Consider the following 17,151-nt stretch of genomic DNA (forward strand, 5'->3'; position numbering starts at 1 on the left):
TATTATCGGGTTGGTAACGCAGAGAGACCCTCCCCCCTTCCCCAACCCCAACCACCCTGGGTGTGAGGGGCTGGCGTCTGCCTCATATGCAGTCATTTGAAGTAGGACCGCGGAAACATGAAACGGCGTCGCTGCGTTGGAACCGAGTCTCCCCCACAGCTCCCCCACCCCACCCCTCGTTGTACTCTGGCAAATGTGACTCGCCGCCGATCCTTCGACAAGAGGCAACCAAGCGCGCATATTTCTTCACGTGCACTGCGTGTATCCTTTCACAGTCTCCCGATCTCTGCGCGACGCGGCATGAGCAAGCAAGTTCTCCAATCCCTTCCGCTGGCGAAGGGGAAGGACATCCACAGCCGGATTGCAAAGCTGGCACTCTACAAGGAGTGCCTTGCACTGGCGTACCTCGTGCGCAACAAGCTGGTTCGAGAGCACACCCTGCGGGAGGTGCGCGAGAAGTGGCTCGAGCACCGCGGCGATGGCGGTCACACCCTGCAACTCCAGCTGGCCAGCTGCCTGGATAGAATCGCGTACGGTCGCATGTGCCACTCAAAAGCGCGCCAACGCCTCCTCCCCAAGGCGAGCGAAGCGTACGACTGGGGAGTGGTGAACCCGATGGAAAACCACGAAAAGTTGATTCGCCGTCGAGAGGAGCGACAAAGTCCCGACGCCTTCAACCACAGCCGTGGCAAGCGGGACTTTGTGCCCATGTCGAATTGGGGATACGGCAATATGGACCCAGATGCGATTGCAAAGCACAAGGAGTTGACCGATCGACAGCATTTTATCGGGCCCCATTGGCGCAATCGACCGAAGCCGATGGTCCTCGAAGATCTCAGTTTTGAAGAGGAACTCTACGTTCACTTTCAAGGAAAGCCAAAGATGCGAAAGACGCCGAAGAAACACTTCTGAGGTCGCGCCGTGAGCGCTTGGGCGCGCGTGTTCCGTCACCGCGTCAGCGCTGCCGAAACGCACTACGGCGGTCGAGGAGCGATCTCGGTGGCATGCCGCTGATCACCCTCCCTTCTCCTTTTTCGGTGGTGCGCTATTCCTGTGGGGGAGAAGGAGGGAGTCGTTTCCGTCCGCGTCTTCAGAGAGCAGGGCGTCACGGCCGACTCCATCAATGCTGCTTTTAGTGGGGTTCACGCCCAGTCATCAAAGATGATCAGAAAAGGTGAAGAGCGCTAAGCACTACTCGGCGTCGTCCACCACGGGGTGTCCTGTCCTCAAATGCGCCCCGACCACCTTTGCTTCCGCTGAGAACTGCCAGCTCAGTCGCATGCGAGTAAACAAGTCATGTGAAATGCAGAGCAAGAAAGAGAGCCGCATGGTCGTGCCAACATCGTGCCCCAGCACTCCGCCGCTGCCCCGCCCTCCGGCTCCCCTTGTCCGAGCTTCGTTGGGCGTTCGAGCGTGTAGGATGACTACCCCATCGGGTATTGCCACAACTATCGCCCTCCCCCCTCTCTCTTCTACACGCACACAACTCCCCTTCTGTCGAATCCCCCGCCCCCCTCCCCTTTCACCCCCCCCTCGCCACTGTCTCACGTAATACGCAGATGGTGCGAGGGTGACGCGTCTTCTGTTGTTCTTGGTTGGCTCCGCACCACCGCGAAGCGTTAAACCGTTGTCGCGCGTCCTCACCTCCTCACAGACACGCGTCTTCTTACAGTCATGTCGCAACTGTCGATTGTGAAAGATCAACTGCTCAGTAAGGGCATCAACCACTTTGTTGTGCTATCCAGTTCCGGTCAGGTGGTCGAGTACAGCGGCGACTTTGAGAACAAGGAGAAGCAGATACTGGCGTACGCTATTCTTCAGCAATGCACAGCGTTGTTTGCGAAAGGTGAGTTGATGAAGCGAGTCACCATGAAGTTCGAGGACGTGCTTTACGTGGGGACAACCGTTCAAGATGGTGCGACGGTGTACGGTGTTGTAGCCAAGCGTCCCACGAACGCGGCGACGATGTGATGTGCCAAGCGTATCCGCGGCGCTGTTCTTTCTCAAAAGAAAGTGTGACGCACTTCTCTTCCACTGTATCTGTGTCTGCGTCTAGGGCGCATTGCTTCCCTACAGAATATCGGTACTTTCTTCGTCGACGGTTGAGGTGGAGTGCTTTAGCACTGCATACCATCGCTAAAAACGTCCCCCTTCACGCCTGCATCTCTGTTCCTGTGGCTCTATTGCGCCTTTTGGATCGACTAAATCAGGAACTTGAAGTCGGCACTCAGGTGTGCACTGCACTCCGTGGCCGTTGTGAGCCGTACTTTGTGCTGCCAATTAAGTATCTCAGCGCAGTGAGGTCTGTGCGAGGGATGCAGTCAGCTGGAATCAAAGACAGCCCTCATTCGCCCTCCCCTCTCTTCTCCTTCACTCCCTGTACACTCCCACAATGGGCGCTTCACACAGCGTGAAGCAAATTGTGCGTGCTGTAATTCTGCACTGTCTGTGTGTGTCTACGCATTCAAGGATCCATCACCGCCCTCCTTTCTCGTACACCCCCCCCTCCTCCTCGGTCATCTCACACCTTTCGTCTCTCCACGTGGGCGTCACAAGAGACATCGACCTCGAAAAAAAAACGTTGCCTTTTCTTTGTGCGGCTCGCTCCTTGTCATCCCCGCCGCATCAGCGGCCGCCCTCGTCCCGTTCTCGATGAACGCTACGGCGTATGCCCTGGTAGCACAAGAGAAGCAGTACCCTCTCCAGCTGGGGAAAAATGTAGTCGGACGCAGCAGTGTCCCCGTGGAGGGCGTCTCCTTCATCAACTTGGAGTCGCCGTTGGCGGCGATCAGTCGTATGCAAGCGTTCCTAGACATTGGCGCCAACGGTGACGCCTGGCTCAGCGACTGCAACAGCACCAACGGTACTTTCCTGAGCGTACGCCCAGGGCCGGGTATCCGACTCGAGGCAAATCGCTACTACCAACTCTCTCCCGGATGCCGCATTGTATTCGGGGACGTCGAGTGCACCTTCGAGACGCTGAGTGGGGCGCCGCCGACACCGGAGCATCGAGCGCGGCCTCTTACCTCTCCCTCCACCCCCACCCGCAAGACAGAGTCCCTGGGTGTCGTGGAGGCTCTCACTGATAGCGCGACCAAGACGACCCCGGTAAGGTATCCGTGGAAGCATGCCGACGCACACCGGAGTAACATCCCTTACCTCGACGAGAGTGGCAGCCTTTCACTGAAGCCCGCTGCGTGGGATGAAACAACAGGCATGACGAAGCAAGCCCCACGCCGTGAGCGACCAGCACCGACCGCGCCTGCGCAACCATTGAAGCGGTCAAAGGTAGAGTCTGTAGCAGCCTCCTCTTCTCCCAAGTTGAAGACCACCCCCAGTGCAAAATCCACGGCAGCTGGACTAGCACGTGCGGCACGGCCACATGTGTGTCTGACAGGGATGGACAGCGATGAGCGGGCGGCCATTGCAAAGCGAGTGCGTGAGCTCAAGGGCCGTGTTGTGGAGGACATCACCAAAGCGAACCTCCTCGTCGTAGCCACACCGCCGGTCCGAACCCCAAAGCTCATTATTGCCGTTGCGCGAGGCATTCCGGTAGTGTCGGTGGAGTACATCTGTAATGGGAAAACCGAGCTTGACGACGCGCGTCATCATATCGTAGATCTCAAGACAGAGCAACACACGTACACGGCAGCCGCACTAAAGAAGGTGATCTATCGGAAAGATGCATGTCCACTTCTGCGGGGTGTTTCGTTCAACATCGCTGCGCTATCCACCAAGACGAAGAGTGTGGCAGCGGAGATCATCACCTTCTCTGGAGGAGAGGTGGTGCGCGCCAAGAAGGGTGGCGACTTTGTCCTCACAGACGCGCTGCTGGACAGACTCTACGACTCCATCCTGCGCGGCAAAGTGCCGGACGCGTGGTAGTGTACGATTTCATAGAAGCACGGTGATGAGAGACAGAGAGAGGGGGGGGGGGGCAATGTTTTCGAAAACCGCCGTACCACCTTTGCCGTGCTCCCTCTACCGCACCGTGATCACGCCTGCTCTCTGCTTCATCGCTTCCTGCATAGCTGCGTACAACAGGAACGTTGCGCATTTCACGAAGCAAACGCCCGTAAAGTCTGTCATGTCGTTCCCAAGTGTCATGATGCGTTTCTGCCAGCTCTCCAGCGTGATCACAGAAGTGTCAGCTGGAAGCTTATCGCTGCCACCTTGATTCCACGCAGCTGCTTATCATCCGCGACTTGAGAGAGCGGCACGGCAGCTTGCGCGGCAATGTCGCAGTATTAGAGAGGGAGGGAGGGAGGGTTCGCAGCGGAGTAGCCTCATTGCGTCTTTCTCTCTCCCCTCTCTTTCACCACTGCTACTGCCGTCTTACTTCTCTTCGCTTCCTCCACCTCTTACCTTGCCTTGCCGCGTCACTCCCTTCTCCACCCCCCCCCCTCTCTCTTGGGTGCGCGCAGTCATTGAAGTACCGAGTGCAAGTCAGTCATAGTGGTGTCGCCGTAAACGACGGTCGACAAGAGATGGCCACAAAACGATGTCGGTCGCATGTCGACGTAGTGGGGGGCATCGACGAGTTGCTGACCATTCCGGTTTGCTCCCCGCCGCACGGAGAGGAACCCCTCGATACCAAATCGTCCTCTCGTCAGCCTCACTCATCCCCACAAGTTATCGATATCGACGTCATAAGCCCTACTGCGGTAAAGCGACTGCGGACCTCGGAGTCATCCACTGGTGTATCGTACCACAGCCCCAGCACGGTCTCCCCCTCCTCGCCACGCACAATATGTGACAGCATCGGCGGCGATGAAATTGACCTGCTGCGGCGCAAGGACGAGGAAGTGGCTGACATGGCGCTCTTTCTTGCAAAGGCCGTCGGTGAGACGTCGTCACGGCACTCACTCGCTGAACTTGTCGCTTTTCTGGGCCGCCTTGGTGTGTCGCGTGTGGTGTTGGCGGTGAAGCGAGTGGGCGAACTCAGTACCCTCGTAGGCCATCTGCATCAGGCGACGTTGCTCACAGAGAATGAGCGCCGAATCGCCATTGCGCTCTTTTATACTCTCATGGGCCACATCGACGCGGAGGCGCTGTTTCAGGAGTGCGTAGTGCGGTTCCTCGTCAAGTCCTTGTGCCCTGCGGAACGGCAAGAAGCTCTATTTGCTGTTCACCGCCGCACCGCACCTCATTGGTCGATGCGTCCGAAGCTGAACGGAGCGGGTCAGCGATCCTCGCCCAGCACCCCGGGCGACGTAACAGACGGCCTTGAAGGTCAAGTAGCGAGGCTGTGTGGAGGTACAGCGGAGGGTACTGGAGTCTATGAAGGGAGAAGCTGCGCCTCACTTGCCCTCCGCTCGCTACTGACACTCATGTTTCTCTACAACAGTTGGCCTCACGTGACGGCCCAGCAACATCTTTCTGTGCCGCTCCTCTTCGCCAACGCTGGTGGACTGGAGCAACTAGGCAAACTGCTGATCTGCGGGGACACACAAGAGCATGCGCTGGCCTTGCTAGAGGTGCTGACCGCAACAGAGGAACTCTGCTCGCAGAATGCCGGGCTTTTGGCGCTTGTACCTTTGCTTGTAGCGCAGCTGCACACATGTGCCGTCACAGTACCCGTGCTCAAAGTGCTCACAAACATCACGAACATCCTGCCGCATGCGCTGCACGCCACCGGCACCGCGACGACATTCGCGCACTTCGCGCTTCAGACTTTTTCACATGCGCAGGCGCTCTGCACTCCCGACGAGACCGAAATATTTGTCCTTTGCTGCGCCATCAACGTGATCAAGTATGAATCGAAGGAGATGGAGTGCTCGAAGGCAGAACTCGCCTCCACCCTTGTTGCTTCGCGTGACACGTTGGTGTCCCTCGCGACTGCGATGATGGAGAGCCACCGGTGTAACAATACGGAGCAGTTGGTACGCAGTGGCTACTACGCACTTCTATTAGGCGCACTCTCGTTGGTGTCTGCTACCGAGGAAGGCAGTAGCACGTTGCGCGTGCCCGTGATGACGGCGGTGGCTGGGGTTTTGGGTGACACCTCCATCGGGCTTACGATTGCCCATCAGCCCATGCGCATTGTGGTGGCCATCATTCAAGAATTCCTACTCTTCCAGAGCTCCGCAGGGACGCTGACGAAAGAGACACTGAAGGAAATGAAGGCTCTGGTTGATCGCATTTTAAACAGCAATCAAATTGACATCGCCCCGGAAGGTGACCGGAGCAGCTCTGCCGCCGAAACCACGACTGCGGCGTCGCCAGACGAAGACGATGACCTTTTGCTGGGTCAACTGCTGTAGTGTGATCGAACAGAAGAGAGCATGCATGGTGTGACTCTCAGCATAGCACAGCCTTAGGTGCGGCGAAAGACTCCATCGATGTGCTCCTCCTCAGGGCAGCCGGGAGGACACTGGAATACAAGAGGAAAGATGTGTGCGTGTGTTTATTTCGGGGGTATGCGATGATTGTTTCGGATGTGCTGTGAGCTAGCAGCATTCCTAAGCCCAGCTCTCCGGTGCCCTGCTAATAGCATCGCGCGGCTCGTCGGCGCACGACGATGAGACGGGTATATTTGATCGCTACTTTCAACGGCCCAGCTCTCTTCTTCTCACTCACACAGCGGTTACTTCACTCGCCATCCCTTTTCTCTCTTTCCCCACGACGTTCGCCCCCTCCCCCGACGCGCCGCGTTCTACTCGACGCTGCACCCGAGCAGCACGCGAGCAAGGAACTGGCGAGTCAGAAAAGAAGCACACACACACATAAACACATACACACGCGCTTGGTCTTGGTTGGATCGCTGGCAGAGCGTCTGTCGGCCATGTCCGTCAAGGTTGCCGTGCGAAGTCGCCCCATGAGTGACCATGAGCGGAAAGAAAATGCGGAGGTCATCATACGCATGAACGGCAACGCGGTTGAGCTACGGGGGTCGATTGACGGGTACGACGCCAAGTTCCTGTACGACTGCGCGCTCTGGTCGACCGGAGAGGTAGTGAACGGCTCCAGCAACGCTGAGGCGTCGCAGGCCTACGTCTACAAGGAGGTTGGAGCGGAGCTGCTGGCGCACATCGTGACCGGCTACAACGGCTGCATCTTTGCTTATGGACAGACGGGAAGCGGAAAGACGTACTGCATGATGGGCCGCGACAACGACAATCCAGGGCTCATTCCGCGCATCGCGCAGAGCCTGTTTGAGAAGACCGCCGAGCTACGCGAGCAGAGCATTGAAGTGTGCGTGGAGACGTCCTACTACGAAATCTATAATGAAAAGGTGCGGTGTCTGCTACGCCCTACGCAGGGCGGCTACGACGACACACGGCTGCGTGTGCGCGAGCATCCGAAGTATGGCCCCTTCATCGAGGGGCTCGCGAAGTTCGTGGTTAGCACGCAGTCCGAGTTTCTGAATTTGATGAGTGACGGCAACAAGGTGCGAACCACCGCCTCTACCGCGATGAATGCAGCAAGCAGCCGCTCCCACGCTGTCTTCGTCATCACGCTCACACAGAAGCAGCAGAAGGGCAGCCTCCTCACGCTAAAGACGTCTCGGTTGAATTTGGTCGACCTCGCCGGCAGCGAGCGGGCGTCTAAAACGCTGGCGACTGGGAAGCTGCTCACGGAAGGCGCCACCATCAACAAATCCCTCACGTGTCTCGGCAACGTCATCAGCGCTCTCGCCGAAGCGGAGGAGTCGGGTAAGAGTCGCTACATTCCCTACCGCGATTCAACCCTGACGTGGATCCTTAAGGACAACCTTGGCGGTAACTCGAAGACCGTGATGCTCGCCACCATCAGCCCCTCGTCGCTGCAATACGAGGAGACGCTGAGCACGCTGCGCTACGCTGAGCGAGCCAAGAAGATTGTGAACAAGGCGGTCGTGAACGAGTCGAACAACAACGAGGTCATTGCGGCACTGCAGAAGGAGATTTTGACCCTCAGGAGCCAACTTGTCAACGCGTCCATAAATGAGCGGGAGCAGCTGCTGGAGGAGCTTGAGGCGAGCGAGTCTGTCAAAAAGGAGTTCACCTCCTCCCTGGCGGAGAAGCTGAACGACACCAAAAAGCTGATGGAGGAGCGCGAGAGGTACATGTGCCAGCTGGAGCTGAAGCTGAATGCACAGACGGAGGAAATCGACAAGTTGCGCAGAGCCAACGAAGAGAAGGAACAGCGCATCAACGAGCTGCTGCACCGCATTCATAACTTAGTCGCTTGCGGCAGCCCGTCGGACAGCGAAAAGGTGGAGCAGATGCAGGAGCTGGTGGCCGCACTGGAGCAGGAACAAAGCGTGGCCGAGGCACACATGAGGAATAAGCAGCAACAGCAGGAGGCCTCTGCCTCACTGGAGAACAACGAGGAAGAAGCTCGCCGACCTTCGCTTGCCGTGGAAGACTCATTGGTGCGCCTCAGCGCGGCGGTGTCGAATACCACCGCGACACTGGCGACAGTGCGAACGACAATGGGAAGTGCTGCAGCCGTCACTGTGAGCGCCGCCACTCAGGAAACTTGCTCCGCATTGGCCCTCTACGTTGACCCGCACGCCGACAACGTCGACCACGACCTCGTCCTGGAGTCTCCTCACGTGAGCGCCGACGAGGACTTGATCCTGGATGAGGAACTGGAGCCTTCGGCGACGGCAGACTCTGACCTCGAGGACGTCCTCACAGAGGACTCCAGTCTTGGACTGCCGCCGAAAAGTCTAGGGGCGAGCCACCTTGTGACTGAGAGTAAGCTTACGGACCCAGACATCGTGCTAGGCGAGTCAGTAAGTGGGCCGCCCGCTTCCCAGGCTGCCACGAATGCGTCGGCTGGGGCTCTGGCGCCGGAGTCGTCGGCAGTCCGGGTTATCGCGTCGGTGGATCCACACGCTGTTTTATCGGGAGGATTGCCGGTGGTATCTGAGGCTTCGACGTCGCCGCCTCTAAGCGAAGAAGCGGCGCCTGTGTCGTTGAATATGCAAGACGTGCTCATCAGCAAGACCCATGTGACACTGAAAGACTTCTTCGCCAAGTCCAGCGAGCGGCCCGAGATCTATGCCCCGAATAGCCACCTCGCTCACCTCGTTATTCCATCGCATGCGCTGCCGAACAACCGCTACCTACACGAGCCGTTTCGTGTGACCCAGATGACCAAGTCGTCGCTCACGAGGCGCAAAAACCCGCGCATCTGGGAGATTGACATGTTTCGTGGTTGCTTCAGTAGCCTCGACACCACCGGCGACAACGCTTCCGACCTACCCATCGTGAACCTCTTCCGCGTGGAGAAGGACCCGAGTCTGTCGCGACGATTGACGCTGTACTTCCTCGATACCCCACATCCGTACACGCTCGAGTTTGGCTCCACGGCGCGCCGCCAGCAGTTCTTTGAGTTGGCAATGCTGCTGCGGCGCCACTCCATTCTCTGGTGCCCCTCTCTCTGCATCGACGGCGAGAGTGACGTCACTGTCACAGTGAAAGGCACCACAGTGGCGCGGCCCGGCAGCAGAGACGTCTCTGTCAGTGGCGAGGTAACGATGACGGTGACGCGTATGCCGTATGAGGTCATCGATATGTGGTATGGCTGCTTCTCGCTCGAGGGGAACCAACTGCCGCATAGCGCAGCGGTGTTCAGTGGTTTCTTCCCAAAGGAGCAGCACGAACTCTACGCCATCGGTGTCATTGACGTGCCCGCATCGCTACTGGAGAGCGATGAGCTCGCTCGCTACTTTCTGGCCTATCTCGGTACCTCGACATACTTTGTTCTCGCCAACACAGCTCTTTCGTCGAAGAAACATCACACCAACAACATCATGCTGGTGCTCTGCAAGCGCTCCTTCATTCTGCGAGTGGCGAACATTGAGCTGCTAGAGACCGTGTCGCTGCAGAAAGAAGGCGTGCACCCCGGCGACTTCGCCGCCACGGGATGCTCGATGCGGATCAACGAGTCTTCTCTCGGTCTCATCCTCGTGAATGCGAAGCCTGGCGCATACACGCCGCAGACCCGGGCGGCGTGCATCCGCTCACTGCTGTCAGGCTTTCCCTTCGGAGACCCATCGGTGGACGTTTCAATGAGGTTGGATTACTATGTCGTGTCCGGTGCCTTCCACTTCGGCGGCGACTTCAGCTCCGAGGACGCGCTCATTCGGGAAATCCTCGCCGACAACCTCATGTCCAACATGCGGGAGATGGAGCCCAGTCCGACCCTCTGCAGCGCGGCGTCGCCTCTTCGCGTGTTTTACGCTGTCCGGCCCAGCGTGTCGCGCATGGACATGTCTGTCTACTCGACGTCGCGCGCGCTCAGGTTCGCTAATGCATTCTTCTGCGCCGACATCTTTTGCCAACGCTCTTTTCTAAGCTTGTTTGGCGCCAGCGTGCCACGCGTCCAGCTGCTGCTGAATCGCGTAACGATCAACGGCACGCGGCTCCCGCTCCTCAGGGATGCAGAGCTACAGGTGTCACTGGATATCTTGGAGGGCTCCCCGACCACGTTCCGGCTTTCCCAGCGGGATGGCGACTACGTTATCGCAACCTCCATGGACACCGTCCTTTACCCGTGTGTCAGCAACACAGAGTACCTCCGACTGCAGACGGCGACGTTCTCTGTGCAAGGCAGTATTGGGCCGGTCGAAGCGCCCAAGCGTACTGTGGTGGCTTCCGGCGTCTTTCCGCTGAAGTCGGTGTCCCTGGCTGACCCGGCGCTACTGAACATCCCACTCTACTACCAGGGGTGCACTGTTGGCAAGCTCACCGCGGTACTGCTTCAGATCTATTGCGAGTGCAACAACGCCGAGCTGAGCGCCCTCGGCATACGTGACGCGCGGTATGCGACCATTTTATCGTGCTACGAGAACGAAGTCCGTTGCACCAATGGTCAATGGTCTCCGGCCTCTCTCATCGATGACGGGGTATTTCACTTTTCCGCTGACGACCCGACCAAGGCGCAGGACCGTGAGGCGTATGCTCTCCCGGACCCGCATGACTGGCGTTGGATGATAGCGTGGCAGCACGACCACCGTGAGGACGATCAACATGGATGGGTTTATGCAGACGGCATCGAGGCGGACCTGCAGCTGAGCGCCACCGTCTCCACGAACATCCGTCGTCGTCGATGGGTTCGCGTCATGCAGGCAAGCGGGCCCATGGTCTATCACACGTACTTGTCTGAGAAACTTAGGACGGTAGCAGTGTGACTTGGCGGCATCGACAACCAACTCGTCAGCGAACATGTTGTCTCAGAGGTGCCAACGAAGCTGCCTGGGTGTCTTGATCTGGGCGGACACCCAGTCCCTGGCAAGAACGGGAGGAACAGTCGTGGTAGCGGCAGCGGCCACCGTCCCGATCGATCCAGGCGGCGGCGGGGGGGGGGGGAATGCCTCCCATTTCACCACCCCGCTCCCTCTCTCCGCGCATTTGCTTCTGCTCTCCCAGCACGTGCTTCTTAAGCGCCTGCCTCACAGATCGCACCACAAGCACATATACCCATAAACTGCCGTGCACGCACGCACAGCCATACCCATGCACATACCCCCTCCCCTCCCCCTCCTCCTTATCCTCCCCTTCACCGACATGTCGCCATCTCTGCCTGTGCATGCCATTTGTCTTGTAGGTGAGTGCGTCGCTATCTTTTGCCAGCGCGCGCACTCGGCGAGGTGTTTCTCCTTCGCCACATGTCGCTTTTCTCTTCTTGGCATCCGGCACGTCTCTGCCACCTCACTCCCCCTTTTCAGTGCTGCGTGCACCACACTCCGAGAGACCTTCAATCAGAACAAGGCACTTTTTTGCCTTACGAGCTGGAATTAGGAGAAGTAGCCTCGGCGCCCCGGCACAGTAAAGAGGCGGTCTACTCACCCCTCTCTTCTCGTGCTGTCTTCATGAAGTAAGAGAGAGCAGCCAATGGCGATGTAGAACGTCGTACGCGGTGGAGAATGGGAGAGGTATGCGCGTATGGGGCCACACACACGCGTGTGCATCCTTCGTTAGCTGTGTAATCGATTTACACTCCGGCTCACCGAGTGTTGGCACAGTAGTGCAGTGAATTTCAAAGCCTCCTCGGGTCGCACTCGGTCACCCCACTCAGAGGACTTCTCTGTGAGGAAATACGGGGAACGGAAACCCGTCAACACCCAAAACGACATTTTCGCTCTACTCTGTTCCATTCTCCTTCCTCTGACACCCCCTCCACTCCCCGACTTCTTACCTCCTCCTCCACCCAATCCGCACGTGCGTCCTCGCAGTGGACGTGAACCTTTCGATTCCCTAAAAAAGTCGTCGGCTTCCACGCACACCCCAAAATAACCATGAAGAATGCCGGCCGTACGAAGGCGTCTGTGAGCCTCATGCGGGACCGAAACTTGTCGAACTCTTCGGTCCCCGCCGCCACCCGCCCCACCGGGCCAGCCGCGAAAGGGGCTGTGACGCTGTTCGTCTCCAAGAGTGCGCGAAGCGACATGGAGCTAGTTTTTGACCGCCTTCATGCTCTAGACAAGTCCACCCAGTCGGACACGATTAGTGGGAAGGGACTGGCACAGTTCTTCTGTGAGGTTTCTGTCGAAGCGTCGTCCTTAGAGTGCATGGTGCTCTTGTGGAAGTTAGGTGCCACGCAGCAAGGCTGCATCACGCGGCCTGAGTGGCTGCTATCCATGTACGCCAACGGCATCGAATCCGTCGCACAGCTGCGTCAAAAGCTCGGGGAGTGGGTAAAGGATGTTCGCGAGAGCTCTGGCGCCTTTCTGCTCATGTATACTTATATGTACGACTACATCCGTGGCGAGGAGGATCGCCGCATGACACGGACAACGGCAATTAACGGGTGGGACGTTTTTTTTGGCCAGAATAAGCGCTATGCAAAGTGGAAGACATGGGCAGTGGCCAACCTCACGGGCGATGTTTCCCGTGACCTCTGGCGGCAGCTCGGCATCTTCCTCACGATGGACACGGACGCTACGCAAAGCTCCGATGACCAGGTGCTCGCACTGTCGTGGCCATCGGCAATCGCGGACTTCATTGAGACGGATAACTTGCCGGCCTCCTGATTCGTCGTGCGGGTGACTTTCATGGAGAAATGGAGGGACACTTGCTACTGAAGCATGTAGACACACCAGCCCTGTTAGCGCGAGAAGGGCGAAAGTGCAGCGGCATCTGCCACGTTGCGGTGATTCTGAATTTCTTTTTCTGCTTTCATTTTGAACTTTGTGGATATTCTCACCCCATTCCGCGCCACCCACCCCCCACCCCTTCAATGGTAAATACAGGATGCCTCTCTCTGCTTGTCGTGCTGGTCTCACGTCATCACAGAGCTGGAATGAAGAGAAGAGCGCAACCCATTCGCCGTCAACATGATTACTCCGAGATACGGAAAGGCGTCTCGAGGACTTTCTCGCTGGCCAACTGAGTGCGCGCACGTGGCTCGTTGCCGGCGTTGTTGTTGTTCTTTCTGTTGTGCATCATTTCACTGATAGTCCCTCCCCCTCCCCTCTCGCTTATCCGAAGATCTCGCGCCAGACTCGGCGCATTCACCTTTGCCCATCACGCGCGGTGCAAGAGAACAACGTCGGCACGCTCGCGCCTCTGTTCGATACCCCACTCTTCTTGGCTCAAAACCTCAGCTCCTTTCTTCGGCTACGCACACGACCCCTGATGACGAGGTGACACCTCAAGTGCGTGGCATCTCAGGGTCCAGTACCCCACGCTCCGTGTGGGAGGAAGCCAGGCAGCCCCCCTCGCTCGCTGCCAGATGCTGAGCCCCTTCCAGTGGTGACAACGCCAACGGCCTACAACGTGTGTGCGTGTGTGTGTAGGTGTGCGAAAGGCTGAGGAATGAGTCAGAGCAGTGTATCGCTGCTGATGCCGTTGGGCCAGTCCCTGGATGGCGTCCTGTCGGAGAGACCCGCGACAAGCAACACGTCTGTGCCACCCATACGATGGGCAGAGTATCAGCGCGAGTCGAACGCAGCTCACCTGGCTCTCGCTGCCTAGTGGTGTGGGGGGCCTGCTGCGCCTCAAGGGAAATGCCCCAGGTGGCGACCGACATAGTGGGAGCGGGGGTGGGTGGGCGGAGTTTGACACAGGAGTCGTGCGCGGAGGACTGAGTCGGCGCATTGCTGTACCGCACGTGCCTCCCGCTGCCTCGCCCCACGCGATGGGCCTGTGCTAGACTGAGCAGCGCGCTGTTCAAGCTCATGTTGTATAGCAGAATGGGCACGCTGAGCAAGAAAGGAGAGGATGACGGTAGGTCGACGCGCAGGCGTCTCACTCTCGTTCTTTCCTTCTATCACAACAGGGGTACTGCAAGCGCGTGTTTCGCGTCCGTCGCTCTCGCTCGTATTTGCTCCTCCAAGCCCACGGAACCACCGGAGATTTCGGCTTTGCTGACGGATCGTCTTCACTTCGTTGCTCATGTGCACCGCCAATGATGACTGACGTTCTGGCACATCCGCAGCATGCTCCCATAGCATCTCTCCCGTTCAGCAGTGAATGGAGCACATGCACAGATAGCACTAGGGAGAGCTAGCTTGTGATGCCCCCCTTGGTGTCTGCCGCGGCCCCTCATTCTGAGTGTGGTGCTTCGCTGCTCAGCAAGAAGAAAGGCGCAAAGAAGTCAAACCAACGCGGGGAGGGGAGTGCCGTAGATGTGTGCCGTTAGCACAAGGGGAGAGTATGTGTGTGTGTGAGAGAGAGAGGCAAGTGTCCGTTACAGTGAGGGAAAGAGAAGAGGAAGATGGTGAAGCAGTGCGTCGAGACCGTAGTGATTGGGATATGGTTACGCGCAACCGCGCCGGTCAAACCAGCGAGCCGCACATACTCGGACCTAAACTGAGGCCTTTCACTCCACGCAGTGGCGTTCCAAAATGTGTGGCATCAAGAAACGCGAGCGGATTGCGTCATGTTTGTGCACCTCTGATACTCCTCGATGTCGAGGTGACACCTCAAGTGTGTGGCATCTCAGGGTCCAGTACCCCACGCTCCGTGTGGGAGGAAGCCAGGCAGCCCCCCTCGCTCGCTGCCAGATGCCGAGCCCCTTCCAGTGGTGACAACGCCAACGGCCTACAACGTGTGTGCGTGTGTGTGTGTGTGTGAAAGACTGAGGAATAAGTCAGAGCAGTGTATCGCTGCTGATGCCGTTGGGCCAGTCCCTGGATGGCGTCCTGTCGGAGAGACCCGCGACAAGCAACACGTCTGTGCCACCCATACGATGGGCAGAGTATCAGCGCGAGTCGAACGCAGCTCACCTGGCTCTCGCTGCCTAGTGGTGTGGGGGGCCTGCTGCGCCTCAAGGGAAATGCCCCAGGTGGCGACCGACATAGTGGGAGCGGGGGTGGGTGGGCGGAGTTTGACACAGGAGTCGTGCGCGGAGGACTGAGTCGGCGCATTGCTGTACCGCACGTGCCTCCCGCTGCCTCGCCCCACGCGATGGGCCTGTGCTAGACTGAGCAGCGCGCTGTTCAAGCTCATGTTGTATAGCAGAATGGGCACGCTGAGCAAGAAAGGAGAGGATGACGGTAGGTCGACGCGCAGGCGTCTCACTCTCGTTCTTTCCTTCTATCACAACAGGGGTACTGCAAGCGCGTGTTTCGCGTCCGTCGCTCTCGCTCGTATTTGCTCCTCCAAGCCCACGGAACCACCGGAGATTTCGGCTTTGCTGACGGATCGTCTCCACTTCGTTGCTCATGTGCACCGCCAATGATGACTGACGTTCTGGCACATCCGCAGCATGCTCCCATAGCATCTCTCCCGTTCAGCAGTGAATGGAGCACATGCACAGATAGCACTAGGGAGAGCTAGCTTGTGATGCCCCCTTGGTGTCTGCGAGTAGCCCAACCTATCTTGCTTCACCTAGGCTTCACTCTCACTCTCTCTTTTTCTCTTTTGTTTACTCCCTCTCTTTAATTTCTCGCCACCACATATGGTGTCGCGTGCAACGCCGCATCGCACTATCTCCACATACGCCCCACTATAAGCTGCAGTAGCTTCGCGTGGTGCTGAGTAATTATGGCCCGAGGGTTCGGAGGACGTGGCGGTGGTGACCGCGGAGGTGGTGGTCGCGGTTTCGGTGGCCCACGCGGCGGTGGCTTCGGCGGTGGACGCGGCAGCGGCTTCGGCGGTGGACGCGGCGGCGGCTTCGGCGGTGGTCGCGGCGGCGGCCGCGGTGGTCACATGTCTGAGTCAGACCCGCCGGAGAACGTGGAGGAGGTGGGTACGTTCATGAGCGCTGCGGAGGGCGAACTAGTTTACAAGGTCACAGTGCACGGTCAGGTGCCCCGCTTCAACGCCTTCGTTTACACCGAGAACAAAGCGAAGATCGGCAAAATTGAGGAAATTCTCGGCAACACAACGGATGTCATGTTTTCCGTGAAACCATCTCCCGGCGTGCAGGCAGCGTCACTCAGCGAGGGCGATAAGGCGTATATTTCCACTCTCCAGTTCACACCACTCCGTGCCTTCACCGACCCGCCAAAGCCACGCGGTCGTGGTGGTCGTGGCGCTGGCCGTGGTGGCGGACGCGGCGGCGACCGTGGTGGTCGTGGCGGGTTCGGCAATGCTCGCGGCGGCTTTGGCGGTCGCGGCGGCGCTGGTGGTGGTCGGGGAAGCTTCGGAGGCGGCGGCCGTGGCAACTTTGGTGGTGGTAGTCGCGGCCGTGGTTTCGATGGTCGAGGCCGCGGGTACTAGCCAATTCATTGGTTAACCTACCAGTGGTGAATGAGGTGAGAGGCATCCCACGTAGTGTCTTCCCAGGTGTCTCTGTCACACACACACACACACAATGGCAAGGCCGCGCACACCTCGACATGCACAGAGATGCCCCTATCTGTCTCCAAGCAATCGAGTTGCTGAGAAGGCGTAGCGAAGAAGTTCATGGATAACAACAGATCCTCGGAAAAGAGAGCTATCTGTCTCTGTGCGCATGCGTGTGCCGGCGTCTGTGTTCGCGCGTCATAGCTACCGAGACGATGGGAGATGAGTGAACATAATATCAGTTGTGCCACTTGACGAGGGCACCGGCGGAGGAAACAAACAAGCAAAAAAAAAATGCGCCCGCAAAGCACAACCGCACAGTTGCAGAGCAAACAACCATACACCGTCCCCCTTCTTTGTGTGTTTTTTGTTTTGCTCCATTCTCGCTCTTCTCTGAAGAAGCCTTAATCGTAATCAGCTTGATGGCCGACATAACAGTTTGATGCGCTCGCAGAACGAGCAGAGGAAACCCGAAAGAACAACA

General features: G+C 58.1%; 7 protein-coding genes across 7 annotated transcripts; all 7 read left to right on the forward strand.

Moving 5' to 3' along the window:
* Positions 1-300: 300 nt before the first annotated feature.
* LBRM_20_3850 (conserved hypothetical protein) lies at positions 301-912 on the forward strand (the record flags this gene model as incomplete). The annotated part of the gene is made up of 1 exon (XM_001564615.1): positions 301-912. One exon carries the CDS (start codon positions 301-303, stop codon positions 910-912), a length of 612 nt encoding a protein of 203 aa, XP_001564665.1.
* A 762-nt stretch (positions 913-1,674) lies between these two features.
* On the forward strand, positions 1,675-1,971 carry LBRM_20_3860 (conserved hypothetical protein; the record flags this gene model as incomplete). Its single annotated transcript, XM_001564616.1, has 1 exon — positions 1,675-1,971. One exon carries the CDS (start codon positions 1,675-1,677, stop codon positions 1,969-1,971), a length of 297 nt encoding a protein of 98 aa, XP_001564666.1.
* A 681-nt stretch (positions 1,972-2,652) lies between these two features.
* Positions 2,653-3,885, forward strand: LBRM_20_3870 (conserved hypothetical protein; the record flags this gene model as incomplete). Its single annotated transcript, XM_001564617.1, has 1 exon — positions 2,653-3,885. The coding sequence occupies one exon, from the start codon at positions 2,653-2,655 to the stop codon at positions 3,883-3,885; it is 1,233 nt and encodes a 410-aa protein (XP_001564667.1).
* A 602-nt stretch (positions 3,886-4,487) lies between these two features.
* Positions 4,488-6,263, forward strand: LBRM_20_3880 (conserved hypothetical protein; the record flags this gene model as incomplete). The annotated part of the gene is made up of 1 exon (XM_001564618.2): positions 4,488-6,263. One exon carries the CDS (start codon positions 4,488-4,490, stop codon positions 6,261-6,263), a length of 1,776 nt encoding a protein of 591 aa, XP_001564668.2.
* Positions 6,264-6,520: 257 nt separating this feature from the next.
* LBRM_20_3890 (putative Unc104-like kinesin) lies at positions 6,521-11,125 on the forward strand (the record flags this gene model as incomplete). The annotated part of the gene is made up of 1 exon (XM_001564619.2): positions 6,521-11,125. One exon carries the CDS (start codon positions 6,521-6,523, stop codon positions 11,123-11,125), a length of 4,605 nt encoding a protein of 1,534 aa, XP_001564669.2.
* A 1,107-nt stretch (positions 11,126-12,232) lies between these two features.
* On the forward strand, positions 12,233-12,967 carry LBRM_20_3900 (conserved hypothetical protein; the record flags this gene model as incomplete). Its single annotated transcript, XM_001564620.1, has 1 exon — positions 12,233-12,967. The coding sequence occupies one exon, from the start codon at positions 12,233-12,235 to the stop codon at positions 12,965-12,967; it is 735 nt and encodes a 244-aa protein (XP_001564670.1).
* Positions 12,968-15,923: 2,956 nt separating this feature from the next.
* LBRM_20_3910 (putative nucleolar protein family a) lies at positions 15,924-16,601 on the forward strand (the record flags this gene model as incomplete). The annotated part of the gene is made up of 1 exon (XM_001564621.1): positions 15,924-16,601. One exon carries the CDS (start codon positions 15,924-15,926, stop codon positions 16,599-16,601), a length of 678 nt encoding a protein of 225 aa, XP_001564671.1.
* Between the last annotated feature and the right edge of the window lie 550 nt (positions 16,602-17,151).

The sequence above is a fragment of the Leishmania braziliensis genome (assembly GCF_000002845.2).
Source record: "Leishmania braziliensis MHOM/BR/75/M2904 contig, possible fusion of chromosomes 20 and 34".
Classification (NCBI taxonomy): domain Eukaryota; phylum Euglenozoa; class Kinetoplastea; order Trypanosomatida; family Trypanosomatidae; genus Leishmania; species Leishmania braziliensis.